At 40.7% G+C, this 12,370-nt stretch overlaps 2 protein-coding genes across 2 annotated transcripts; one reads left to right on the forward strand and one right to left on the reverse strand.

Annotated features, from left to right (window-relative positions):
- The first annotated feature begins 79 nt into the window (after positions 1 to 79).
- LOC114356911 (N-acetylneuraminate lyase) lies at positions 80 to 5,844 on the forward strand. Its single transcript, XM_028310298.1, has 7 exons — positions 80 to 186; positions 489 to 618; positions 1,131 to 1,276; positions 2,828 to 2,996; positions 3,638 to 3,783; positions 4,355 to 4,526; positions 5,653 to 5,844. The coding sequence occupies exons 1-7, from the start codon at positions 184 to 186 to the stop codon at positions 5,793 to 5,795; spliced, it is 909 nt and encodes a 302-aa protein (XP_028166099.1). The 5' UTR covers positions 80 to 183; the 3' UTR covers positions 5,796 to 5,844.
- A 247-nt stretch (positions 5,845 to 6,091) lies between these two features.
- Positions 6,092 to 11,756, reverse strand: LOC114356885 (N-acetylneuraminate lyase-like). Its single transcript, XM_028310259.1, has 7 exons — positions 11,686 to 11,756; positions 11,229 to 11,358; positions 10,275 to 10,420; positions 8,753 to 8,921; positions 8,296 to 8,429; positions 6,769 to 6,940; positions 6,092 to 6,318 (listed from the first exon to the last, which is right to left on the reverse strand). Exons 1-7 carry the CDS (start codon positions 11,686 to 11,688, stop codon positions 6,167 to 6,169), a joined length of 906 nt encoding a protein of 301 aa, XP_028166060.1. The 5' UTR covers positions 11,689 to 11,756; the 3' UTR covers positions 6,092 to 6,166.
- Between the last annotated feature and the right edge of the window lie 614 nt (positions 11,757 to 12,370).

Below are 12,370 nucleotides of genomic sequence, written 5' to 3' on the forward strand. Positions count from 1 at the left end.
AGGTAGGTTTATTTAATGATTATAATGTAAGTAGGCAAGTAATAATGAACTGATAACGTTGGTGTCGTTGGTACGATTGTTGTTTAGGTGTGAGCGTACTGGAGCTACGTACGTACTAAATGAAATCGGTTTAGTAGTGTTACAAACGTGTTGCGAGGCGATCTTTCTTCTTTCAAATCCAACATGGTGAGTTATCAATATCATGAGCAAATAGTAAATTGAGTAAACTGTACTGTAAAGTCAATAATATGTATGACGTGTGTTTAAACAGAATAGGTACCTACAATGTTTACAATTACCGCAGCGTACGGAATAATAATAATTTTGTTATTTGTAACTTTGTTTACTTTAAGAGTTTGCCCTATTGACCTTTTGATTATGGGTTCGACGAAGTAAAATAAGTAAAACGATATATTTTCAAATGTATCGTTTTATGGACACTTTCACAACAAACACCATCAATAAATCGTTAATTTTTATTATTGCAGGTAGTTTTTACAGCAAGCGGGCTTATGCCCCCAGTATTTACGCCTCTGAATGACGATCTCACCGTCAACTATGGGGCCATTCCAGCGTATGCTAAATACTTAGCAGAAAATGGCATCAAATCTGTGCTGGGTAAAATTTCATTTTTTTTTATAAAATAATTGCGTACCTAGGTATTTATAATCAATATCTGCGGCTCGATATCGATGTAAAGTACTAAATGGTCAAGTAAAATAGCATGCATATGAATTAGATTGCTTGTCTTCCCGTGGACGCGGACGTCGTAAAAGGAATTAGGGTTAAAAATCCGAACATCAAGCTAGCTTACTCAACCCACCGAAGATCGTGGGGAGTGTGTAGATTAAGGCTGGGTTTCACCATCTACTTTAACTTTAACAAACGTCAAAAGTCTGTTAAACTCCATACAAAATACACCGGTAATCGTTATAGTTACGGTTAAAGTGAAATAGTGCAACTCTGCCTTAATCCATTTGCCTCTAGTATATTGATCAAGAAGTAAATTAGAAAGCTCCTGCAGCAGAGACCTAATGACTTAATGACATAATGATAACATAGCAAATCCTGATAAATAGGGATACAAAGGTGTTAATTTAAAAGAGAACAGTCAAACATTCTACTTACAGTGGGGGGCACTACAGGAGAGAATATGTCCCTCAGTGTGGCGGAAAGGAAGAAGCTGGTCGACGCGTGGGTGACCGCTGGAAGGACCAACGGGCTCCACGTTATGGTGCAAGTGGGCGGAGCGCCGCTGGCTGATGTTTTAGATCTGGTAAGGAGATTTTAATTCCACATGAATGTACCATGTTACACTGCCTCTGTGGTTTTGTGATCAGATCACTTGTCTCAGACCTAGAGGTCCCAGGTTCGATTTCATTTCGATACTTCAGGAACCTGATCAGATTGGGTTTACCAAATGAATATTTAAATAAGGGTTCCGTTTTTTGCCATTTGGCTACGGAACCCTAAAAACCATTATAATACGCCTCAATTTAGCGAGAATTCAAAAGTAAGATTGATAAAGCAAGATTAGTTAATTATTTATTCAAATTATTAGTATGTAAATTACGTTTGCGTGCTCTAACGTGTAGGTAAAATATGGACTCCAAAATATGAAACCTACTTATTTATGCGAATCAACAAGAATTCTATGAGTTAAAAACATTTTTTATCAATGCCGGCGTTATCGTGCTTAAATAACACACGAGATAAAATCTGTTTTGATATTACATAATAGTCGATGATAACACCAATACAATCGCGTATTGTGATGGAGATGACTGAAGTCATTGCACTTATCAGAAGTCGCTGTGACTCTTGTGAAGATAAGGATAATGTTGGAAATTCCTATGATTACAGTTTTGTACCCGCAACAGTGGTATGCGATTTCAATCAGGCTATCAGCCAAGCAGTAGGCTTTTATAACAGAAATACTCGTATACCTATAGCATGGAAGTAGGAAGGAACAGGAGTGTCATGGCCCATCCACACATGCCGGGCAATTTTGATTTTTGATTTTGACTAGGGGCCCTGGGCATTTAAGGATTCTGGATCTGGATAGGTCTTATTAGCAGATGGGGGGCCCCCTCGGTCGCGGGGCCCTGGGCACGTGCCCAAAGTGCCCAGTGGGAAAGAGGGGCCTGGGTCGTGCATCTTTTATTGGCAATGCAGACTGAAAGCCGGCGGCAAACACGGCGGCATAAGCCGGCAGCATGTGTGGATGCGCAATGCGCCATCAATGGATACAATGCACTAGAATTGATGTTCAGGAATCCCTCGAGCTATTTAACTTATTTATTAACCTAAGTACTACTTTCATAAGTATGTTTTAACTGATAGGAATCTCCGAAATTTAGTCTTAAACAGATAGCACTGACTGAAATGTTTAATAATACATAGCAAGTAATGCCACATAAAACCGCTTTCACCTTCGGTCTGATCATCACTTTCCATCAGGTGAGATGCAGGCCAAGAGCTTCCGTGTTGTGGTAAAAATCTTCTTAAGTCAAAAGCGTTTTCTCAATGTAACTTTTAGGCACAATACTGCTAAAAATAAATGTTCGTTTACCTACATAAAAGTAAAATCAGCTTTCTCTATGACACTTTCAGACCCAATACTACTAGAAAGAAATGTTCATTTCGTTCGTTTCAGCTGAAAGACGTCTACTGCTGGACAAAAGCCTCCCCCAAGGATTTCCACAAAGACCGGTCCTGCGCCGCTCGCATCCAGGCGCCTTCCGCGACCTTTATGTTAATGTTTAATGTGCGACCTTTAAATGTTCGTTTACCTAGAAATAAAACCAGTTTTTCTCTGACACTTCAGGCTCAATATTGCGAGAAGGCAGGAGCGGATTCCCTCCTGACGCTCCCAGAGCTTTACTTCAAGCCACAGACCGTGCCTGAGTTAGTCTTCTACGTGGAACAGGTGGCAAAGGCCGCGCCCAACTTGCCTGTGCTGTATTACCACATCCCTAGCATGAGCAAGGTTGAAAGTAAGTAGTTCTCAATAACAAAACAACATTTTTAATTATTGCAAAAACTTTGATGAGTTATTTCTAAAAATCAACAAACATTCACCAAAAACAAATCGCAAACAAATGCTTTTCCACAATAACTTCGATAGAGCAACTGTTGATTTTGTATTTGAAGCCAAAATTTTGTGTAAATATTCAATGTCTTGCAAAAAGGCAAATTCAACATCTTGCTCACTCAAGAGTAGGGTGAGCAGGATGACCAGCGTGCCGCGCGAGCCCGTGCGCCCAGTGTGGACGCACCATAAGGACAATATGTGGATATCTGACGAAAGCCAGTTGGATTTGGCATGGGAAACCTTGGTTCTAGATTGGACAGGTCACCAAAACTGACTCTATTTACCATGAACAAGACTCCGTTGCCCTATGCAGATAGACTCTATACTTAGCTTAGGGTACGTTTGTACATGTAAGTACGCTCGGGACAAACTTGACCTTCAATGGTGGGTTTTTATTGGAGGTCAAGCTGTAGATCCTGGCTACACAGGAAATGAGGTGGGAATAGTCTCATAGCCTATATGTGGAGGTGATCTCAGTGGTCCCTTATCACTACCGGGTTATTTCCTGATGATGCATGCATACAAAACATTATGATTTTCCAGTAAACATGCCGGCATTCGTGACTGCGGCTACTGAACGCATACCAAACTTCAAGGGCCTCAAGTTCACTTCCAACGACTTGAGCGAAGCCGCTCAGGTCTTGAGGAGCCTGAAGAAAGGCCAGGAGATGTTCTTGGGGGCTGACACTGTGAGTAGTACTTGACTATGTTCATTATTGATCATTCTCATAGAAAACCAAAGTAAAATACCTACTTACTTAAATTAGCAAACTTCTCTAAAGTAGGTACAAGATAACCTGCAGGAGAAGTGTGAGGCGCACCCTAAATCTTCCATTTGCCTCTAGTAAAAGGGAAGGTGGTGTTCATCTGCAGTGGTGACAATGACTTGAACTAACAGCCTCAGATTTTGTTGGCATTCTTCGTTCGTATCTTCTAATGACTGACTAGATTTACCTTCATCTAGAATTTCTTATTAGGTAATTAAAAGTAGAGATGGTTAAATCCACAGGAAGCATTCTCACGTCCGTATTCACAAACATTACACAAACAAATTCTATTCATCGCTGTGCGTTCGATTTGCTGCTTCACTTAAACAAGCATCGTTTGTGAATACGGGCGTAAATGTTGACAGCGCAGCAATCCATAAGGGGCAGCCTTTGTCCAGCAGTGGACTGCATTTGGTTTGGTTAAAGCAAAAACTAGACACAACTCAAATATGAAAATTTAAGCGTTTTCCCTAACACGATATCGAATTCACAGTTGCTGGCCCCCGCTGCTCTCCTCGGCATCAAATCCAGCATAGGAACCACTTTCAGTCTCTTCCCTCGTCTGGCGCAGGAAATCGTCCAAGCGGTTGAGAATAACCAAGTTGTTAAAGCCAAGGAGTTGCAGGAGAAACTCTGTCTGGCGATCGAAGCACATACCCCTGAAGGTAAGATAGCAGTGATTTACTATAATTGTAAGCTTCGTGAATCGTGAATTTAGTCGGGGACGAAGAAATATCCAAGGAAAGGGCTGTGGAAGCATGTGCTTCCACATGGAGTGTGCACTCCTGAGAGTAAGGTAGTAGTTTTTTTAACCACAGCGAGGAAGGTCTTGGCCTGTATCTCTCCTAATGGTAAGTGAATTAAAGGATGATCAGGCCGAAGGGAAGCGAGCTCCACCCGGAATCCTCAATCACAGAGGAACTGGCTGTCTTACCTCTTAACTAGTAGTAACGAAATAGTCAAAGTGTTTTAAAAGAATCTCTGGTTTATCTGAGTACCAGGCAGGCAAATAAGGCTTTAGGAGATCATGAATCCAGTCGACAGCAAAAAAAAATTACTGGGGCCTTAAAAGAATCCCTGGTTGCGATAGTACAGTCACGGAATGAAAAGGTTCGTCAGTTTTCAAATTGATTCCTTCAACGAATCGCGAGCACATATTACCTTTTGAAACTATGTTACAGAATAATCTCGAGTTAGAGAAAATAATCTTTAACTGTTCGTCACTAAAGTTTAAAATTATTCAGATCAAAGTTGTTTGACGTTTTAACTTGTCAAGAAGATTATTATGATTGATAAACTAAAACCTTCTTGCTGGTTCAACCTGCCATTATCTATTAAATAAAAAAAACTACATTTTGTAACATTGCACTGCACTGATGGGATAGAAAACTAAACAAGCAAAACCTTATTCGTTAGCAAACGTCATATTTATTTAAATGTTAGCAGCAATGTTTCTTGCACTGTAATGTTGGCAGGTTTGACTCTTACAGTACCTAGTGCAAGCGAAAACCGACACTAAGGTGACGAACCTTTTCATTCCGCGACTGTACATATCCCCGAACATACAGTGGCAGTTAAGATGAAGCTTCACGAGGTCATGAATCCACTATGGGACAAAGTAATAAGCCAAGGCAAGGGGGTTTCACAACAAACCTTCTGGCCGTTAAAGCAATAACCCTGAAGGTAACATACCAGAAAAATACATGAATTTGGCTCAGATCTTCTACGATATTAACAACTGCTTCCGAATAGGTAGAGTAGATTGGTTGCAATTCCTGTTTTAATTTTCAGGTCCATGGGTGCCAATTATGAAAGCTGGGATGGAAATTGTAACTGGAATCAAGGTCGGCCCTCCGTCTCTCCCTCAGAGGCCTCTTTCGAATGAAGCCAGGGAACGAATTGCGAACAAACTGAAGAAGCTGAGTTTGACATAAAGTTGTACCGAGAGTTTTTTATGCTATTGTAAATAAAATCGTTATCATTCTTATTGTTTCAATCAATGAATGAATTTTTTCCTTTACTTCATCTTATTCCATCCGTATTTATAAGTTACCTAAGGATAGGTATGTATTTGAAGGGTAGGTGACATTGAGCACGGTTTTTCCTGAGAAGCCGATGTTAGGGAATCAACTGACTTTGTTTTAAATAATATTGTCCATGTTTCTGAGAAAATTATGACTATGTAAGAAGGCAGGAAAGGAACTCCACATAAATCAGGAAAGTTGTTTAACAAGATTTATTTAATACTTTACGGTTACAGAGACAGACTCAGTTTAATCTGAACATACATAAACTAGTTAGACCTTCACATCTTAATCTCCAAATCAAGGTGTTTCAAGTTTTCTGCCAACTGTCTGACATGCAGGTCGTCGATAGGAGCGAGCGGTCGCCGCGGCGGCCCCACTTTGATACCCGTCACCAGCTCCATGGCTACTTTCATACTTGGCACGAAGTCTCCTAGAATAAAAGACAGCCAAACTTTAACGTCTTAATTATATAGTTACATAGTAGTCATACAGTAGAAACCACAAAAGACGTATAGATAGAGCTGAAAAGAGTGTAGATACATAATTAACCGGAAAATATATTTTCAATACTCGTATACTTATTTCATGGTTGATTTCTTATAAGTCTTTACAAAAACAAGACGAGACTTTATGCCCATTTTCACCATCAATCCCTAATTTTTAAGTGAACCCTATGAAAATAAATTCCTGTTATGTGTTACCTTATGGGTCACTTAAAAATTAAGGATTGATGGTGAAAACGGGCATTAGACTCGTATCAGTTTACTCATAAACATTTAAATTGTAGGTAAATTCAACTGAGATGTTTTTTACTTTCTGTCCATAGGACTTATTTAAGTTTTTCCGAATAGGAGAACTTGACCACCTTTAACTCATTTACCTTGAGAAGCAATGGCATCCACAAGTCTGTTTAGTTTCTCCTGGCCCTCCCTGGCTCTGGTGACGTCACCAGCTTTCGTGGACTCCACCACATCATGGACAATGTCAGGGAAGATGTTAGTTACCGTAGCGATGCTTGATTCGTGGCCGAGGAAAACTGAAGGAGCTAGTAGCTGTGGGGATTAAAATGTCCAGTGTAAAGGTATGATTTTGAAGCCGACTCCTCGCAGCAGCAGGCAAAAGGCGTGTCATCGCGACACTTGTTAACTACTTCGATAGCTTATCCGAATATGAGTTCCCCAGTGTCGTCCAGGCACAACACAATCAACAAAACACAGAAACAATCGAACAGGTACCTTGTCTGCCGCGCTGCTGGTAGGTACTCTGTAGGACGCCGCCGGCCGGTGGTTAGGGCTTCGCCCGGTGTCTTCGGTGGTTCACTTGAGTCACTAACTTCAAGCAAAGTACGGTGGAGGCCTCACACACAAAACATTTCCAAAAAGTCACCAAATTTCACATTTCCGTTGGAGCACACAATAAGCGTGGCACTCGCGATGCCGGCCCAAACGCGAGAGAGCGTGTTGCATAGTTTTCGTTCGTTTGCCGTCGTGGAGCGCGGCGCTGCTGTAGTCACGCGCGCTCGCCGTGTAAGTTTTGGCGGGACGGAGTTGGCGGCAGATTTAAATAGGTCCCGCGAAATCGTACCGTGCTCATTGAAAGTATGTGTGCCTGAACAACACTAATGAAGAAGTTTCCGTTGCTTATGTCTAGCACTTAACTCAGTGCCTGCCTGAAGTATGGGAGCTGCACGGGAGGGATGGCATTGACATATAATGATGTGACAGGGCGGGGCACATAGCTCGAAGAGCTGATGGCCGCTGGGGCAGGAAAGTTCTTGAGTGGCGACCACGAGATGGAAGACGTAGCGTGGGCAGGCCTCCCTCTAGGTGGACCGACGATCTGGTGAAGGTCGCGGGATGTATCTGGATGCAAGCGGCGTAGGACCGGTCTTTGTGGAAATCCTTGGGGGAGCCTTTGTCCAGCAGTGGACGTCTTTCGGCTGAAACGAACGAACGAACGAACGATTTGACACAGCATACAAATCTGAACTCTGAAGCCTCGGTGAAGTTTGACATCAACAAAAACCCCTCCCATGCCGCTCCCATATCTCAGGCACTGACTCGAGTTATGCACTAGGCCTTTAGCAATACGTCATCATATTTCGAAGAAATAATAAAAACCAAATGTCGCTACGATACGTCGCTTGCTGCTGTTGCGTGTTGATGGATGATATACAGCTGTAAAGATGATGTAAAGCTTCAACCACACCAACGCGTGCTGATCGCCATCGCCGGCGGGATCAAAGGCCAATGACAGGTCGCGCGACCTATGACAGTTCACGCCGCTATAATGACCCTATGATCGCGCCTTGATCGCGCCGGCGATGGAGATCTGCACGCGTTGGTGTGATTGGTGCTTAAGTAAACAAATGACATTCTAAATAGAATTTCTGATCGTTTCCACTTACATGGTTTGCAATGAAAATCCTCTGATCCCCTTTGAAAAACTTAGCTACTTGTAAAGCTACTCCCATATCTGCTTTCATGCCTTTGAAGTTTGGGATCCTGGTTGAAGCAAGGTTGAAGAAGTCTGCCATATTTACTGAAAACAAAATTGTTACCAACGCAAGTTGAAAGGCGCTGAATTTAAGTTTTTGTTTTGTTTTAATAAATTTACACATAGTTTCATCATAATTTCAGCCACAGGACGCCCAGCGCTGAACATAGGCCTCCCCCAATGACTTCTATACCGCCCGGATGGTAGCTGCCTGCATCCAGCGCTTTCCTGCTACCTTTATGAGGTCGTCGGTCCACCTTGTGGGGTGTGGGTGGACGTCCCACGCTGCGTTTTCCGGTATGTGGTCTCCACTCCAGGACCTTGCTGTCTCATCATTTACGTACCTACTTAGAAACATATTTACTTACAGTCAACTCCACTCATCATCGGGAAGTGGTAATAAATCAGCGGTAGAGATGGTGCAGCCTGTGAAACTATTTCTAGGTAGTCTACTAGCTGTGTCGGGGTCTTCGGCTTGAAGTAGAGCTCTGGAAGACTCATGATAGCGTCAGCATTTACTTCCGAAGCGTATTTTGCCTGTGCCAAAATAAGAGAGTTTTGAAAACTTGTAAACATACCAAATAATATTCTTTTACTTATTTCTATCGTTTTTTACGAGAACATGACTCGAGATATTTGGGGTCAAGACCCCATGATACCAATTAAGTATGTAGTACACAAATCTGATCCGTTTCTTCTGGTCCTTCCTAGCTCTGGTAACGTCACCAGTCTTAATATAAAAAGTGTTTTTAAGATGATACCCATTTCTGTAGTTAAATAAGTTTCTCTGACGAATTTCATCATCATCATCAGTTCATTTATTCTCTACTGCAGGAGCACCCAATTTACCAGAGGCAAATAGAAGAGTTGGCCTACACTCCCCACGCTGGCCAGACAGGTTGGGGAGTCTGACAAAGGAGAATGCCCAAGTGACTATGGGAGTTGGTATCGCTATCAAATTCATTGTACATTAATCGAATAAAGCTTAATTTATAGTATGCATACAGGACTATTTGGCACAGTTATTTTTTTTTTTATAATACTCCGGACTTTGACGTAATTTTGGTTTAAGTGAAATGAATGGTGTCCATTGGCATAGCTACAGGTTTTACCTTAGAATACTTGTTTTATATTTGTGGATGGTTACCCTGCCTAAAAAAAACCCTAGCTACGCCAAAGCTAGCGTTATTTGATAAGGATCAGATATAAACACAAAATAATCTTGCGTGCATACCAATGTTATTTGTGCCATTTTGCAAGGGGAAAGGGATTTGTGGTTAGCCCTGACTACTTACGGACAGGAAAAAATCAAATGATATCGCGAGCTAACTACGAACAGCGCCATCTATTGACAACCGTGCGAACTACGTAGTGTCGTTGCTCGGTGATAGGTGTTGCTGATTGCAGCTCATTGTTATAATACTTTTTATTAAAATCGGATTTTATTCCGGAGGTTTTACAATTTCTTACTACTTTCGCAAATCATTACAAATGAAGAAAGGAATTTACGGTGTGGTACCCTCAATGTACAATTAGATTTCGAGCGATACCACTTTTGGGCATTCTCCTTTAACAGCTATTAATTTAGTATAAACTAGCTGACCCGGCGAACTTTGTTCCGCCTTAATGGCAATAAATAAGCAGACTTTTTTTTATTTCGAACGGGATAAAAAGTATCCTATGTCCTTCTCCTGGTTCTAAACTACCTCCCTGACAATTTTCAGCTAAATCGGTTCAGCCGTTCTTGAGTTATAAGTGGTGTAACTACACGACTTTCTTTTATATATATAGATAAGATAATCTTTAAAATAAGAATATTGTTTCTTGAAGTATCTACGTATCATTTTTATGTTGAGTTAAAGAACTCTATGTTTTTAGAGGAACTTTTACCATAGCTATCACGTCAGGCAGAGGCATTCCCCCGACCTGGGCGATGACCTTTAACCCCAATGGCTTGGTTTCCTTGATCCAAGCTCCAAGGAGTTCCTTCCTCTCATCTAGGTTTAGTGATGCGAGTTCTCCTGTCGTGCCACCAACTGTAAATTACATAATATAATAAAAACGTGTGGATATTTTATTCTTTTCTGTTTTATTGTGGTTTTATCTGTAGGCAGTCTCACGACTATTTGCGGAGCAGTTAGTGTCCATGCATGTTAAGTGTGTTCTCTAACTCTAGTTCTAAACTCTGTAACTGTACACTAGCTATTGCAGATTTAAGCTGAGTTGTACCACCTAGCTAACTTTGACCGTAACTTTGATGATAAGTAACCGGTGTTTTTTTGTACGGAGTTTGACAGATTTTTGACGTTTGTGAAAGTTAAAGTAAGATGGTGCAACCCAGCCTTAGAATGTTACGCCTCTTGCTTGAGGCGTTTGCGGTAACTTTGTTTCAGCTGTTCAGAAGCTACCTCATTATTATAGATACTAGCTTTCCGCCCGCGGCTTCGCCCGCGTGGAATTTAGTCTGTCACAGAAAAACTATATCGCGCGCGTCCCTGTTTCAAAAACCGGGATAAAAACTATCCTATGTTCTTTCCCGGGACTGAAACTATATCTATGCCAAATTTCATCAAAATCGGTTGCGAGGTTTAAGCGGGAAAGCGTAACAGACAGACAGACAGACAGAGTTACTTTCGCATTTATAATATTAGTTGGGATTGTGTCAATGAGGATCACTTCGTTGATGATTCTTTTTACGTTAATAAGCGCCAATGACTAAGTATTCCTGCTTTTTTATTCAGTCTGTATTAAGGTAAATTTTAAATAATCACTATACGTAACTCTTAATTTTTTAATCATCTAATCTGATAATGTGCCTCTTTAACATTTTATGGTAAAACTTACCAAGTATACCATCAACGTTGTGTTCCTTCAGATAAGCAGCGTATCCAGGTATGATGGTCAAATTGACGTTCCCATCGCGGTCAATGGGAGTGAAGACTGGAGCTATAATGCCTTGGACATCGAAGAACACCTAGCAAGAACATTTTATAGGTAATGAAAAACTTCTAAAGGCTATTATAAATCTACAAGTATGAATCTAAATTCTCCCTGACTCTTGAGTTTAAATGTCTTTTGAGAATAAGCATGTGATCTGGCAGACGTTTCAGAAAAACAACAATTATTAACATTGGATTCAACTGGAATGGTTCTGAATCGCCTTATAAATCGTGAGTTTTAAAAAGCCAGATTATTTTATTCCTATGTCACCAGCATCTTTGGCTCAGTGATGAGATCCAGAGCCATTACAAGAATAATATTCCAGCTTTATTGAAATAACTTTTAATAATTCTCAACTAACCATTTTCACGAAAACACTGTCTGGAAAACACTAGTATACGGTTAGAACGCTCGGAGAAAACTGAGGGTCACCCGATACCAGGTAATAGAAAAGAGCACTGGGCTCAAATTACTATTCGGCTCATATTTATCACTTTGGTTGACCACAACGGTCATTAAGATTAAGGCCCTATTGCGTAATTTTTCTATTATTTTAAATTACACAACTAAGCTTACCTATTTTTATTATAAAAACATAAGTAGTCCATCTTTTGGCGCTGCCGGGTATAAAACAGTAGTCCGTTTTGCGATAAATGTGTAGTTTTACAATAAATATTGTGCAAATCAAGTATCATTTTGGTTTTTATGGCGCAACAAAAAACATAATATTTAATAATACATTTTAATAGTAGAGTTTGGTAATGGGTAAAGTAATTAAACACCTACTTAGAGTGTATCAAAGTGAATATTTTTTTATTATTACATAAATAATTCTTGAATTATAACCGAAGAGGATGTCTTGGCCGTGTTTGTACTCATAACGTTCTCTACCCAGCGGTAGTGGGGACATCCTTGGTTTATAGTAGGTTTGATGACATACTTAGTGAGGTGAGCACAGCCCAAACCACTGGACGGATCGGGCTGAAATTTGGCATGCAGGTAGATTTTATGAAGTAGGCATCCGCTAAGAAAGGATTTTACGAAAC

The sequence above is a fragment of the Ostrinia furnacalis genome, unplaced genomic scaffold (genome assembly GCF_004193835.3).
Source record: "Ostrinia furnacalis isolate ACB-3 unplaced genomic scaffold, ASM419383v2 OfSCF2997, whole genome shotgun sequence".
Taxonomy (NCBI): domain Eukaryota; kingdom Metazoa; phylum Arthropoda; class Insecta; order Lepidoptera; family Crambidae; genus Ostrinia; species Ostrinia furnacalis.

Coding starts and splice junctions, on each gene's coding strand:
- LOC114356911 (XM_028310298.1), top strand. Junction 2,997..3,637: donor TAGCATGAGCAAGGTTGAAA/GTAAGTAGTTCT, acceptor ATGATTTTCCAG/TAAACATGCCGGCATTCGTG. Junction 4,527..5,652: donor CGAAGCACATACCCCTGAAG/GTAAGATAGCAG, acceptor TTTAATTTTCAG/GTCCATGGGTGCCAATTATG.
- LOC114356885 (XM_028310259.1), bottom strand. Junction 8,922..10,274: donor TGCCTGACGTGATAGCTATG/GTAAAAGTTCCT, acceptor ATTTTGGCACAG/GCAAAATACGCTTCGGAAGT. Junction 8,430..8,752: donor GATGATGAGTGGAGTTGACT/GTAAGTAAATAT, acceptor TTTTGTTTTCAG/TAAATATGGCAGACTTCTTC.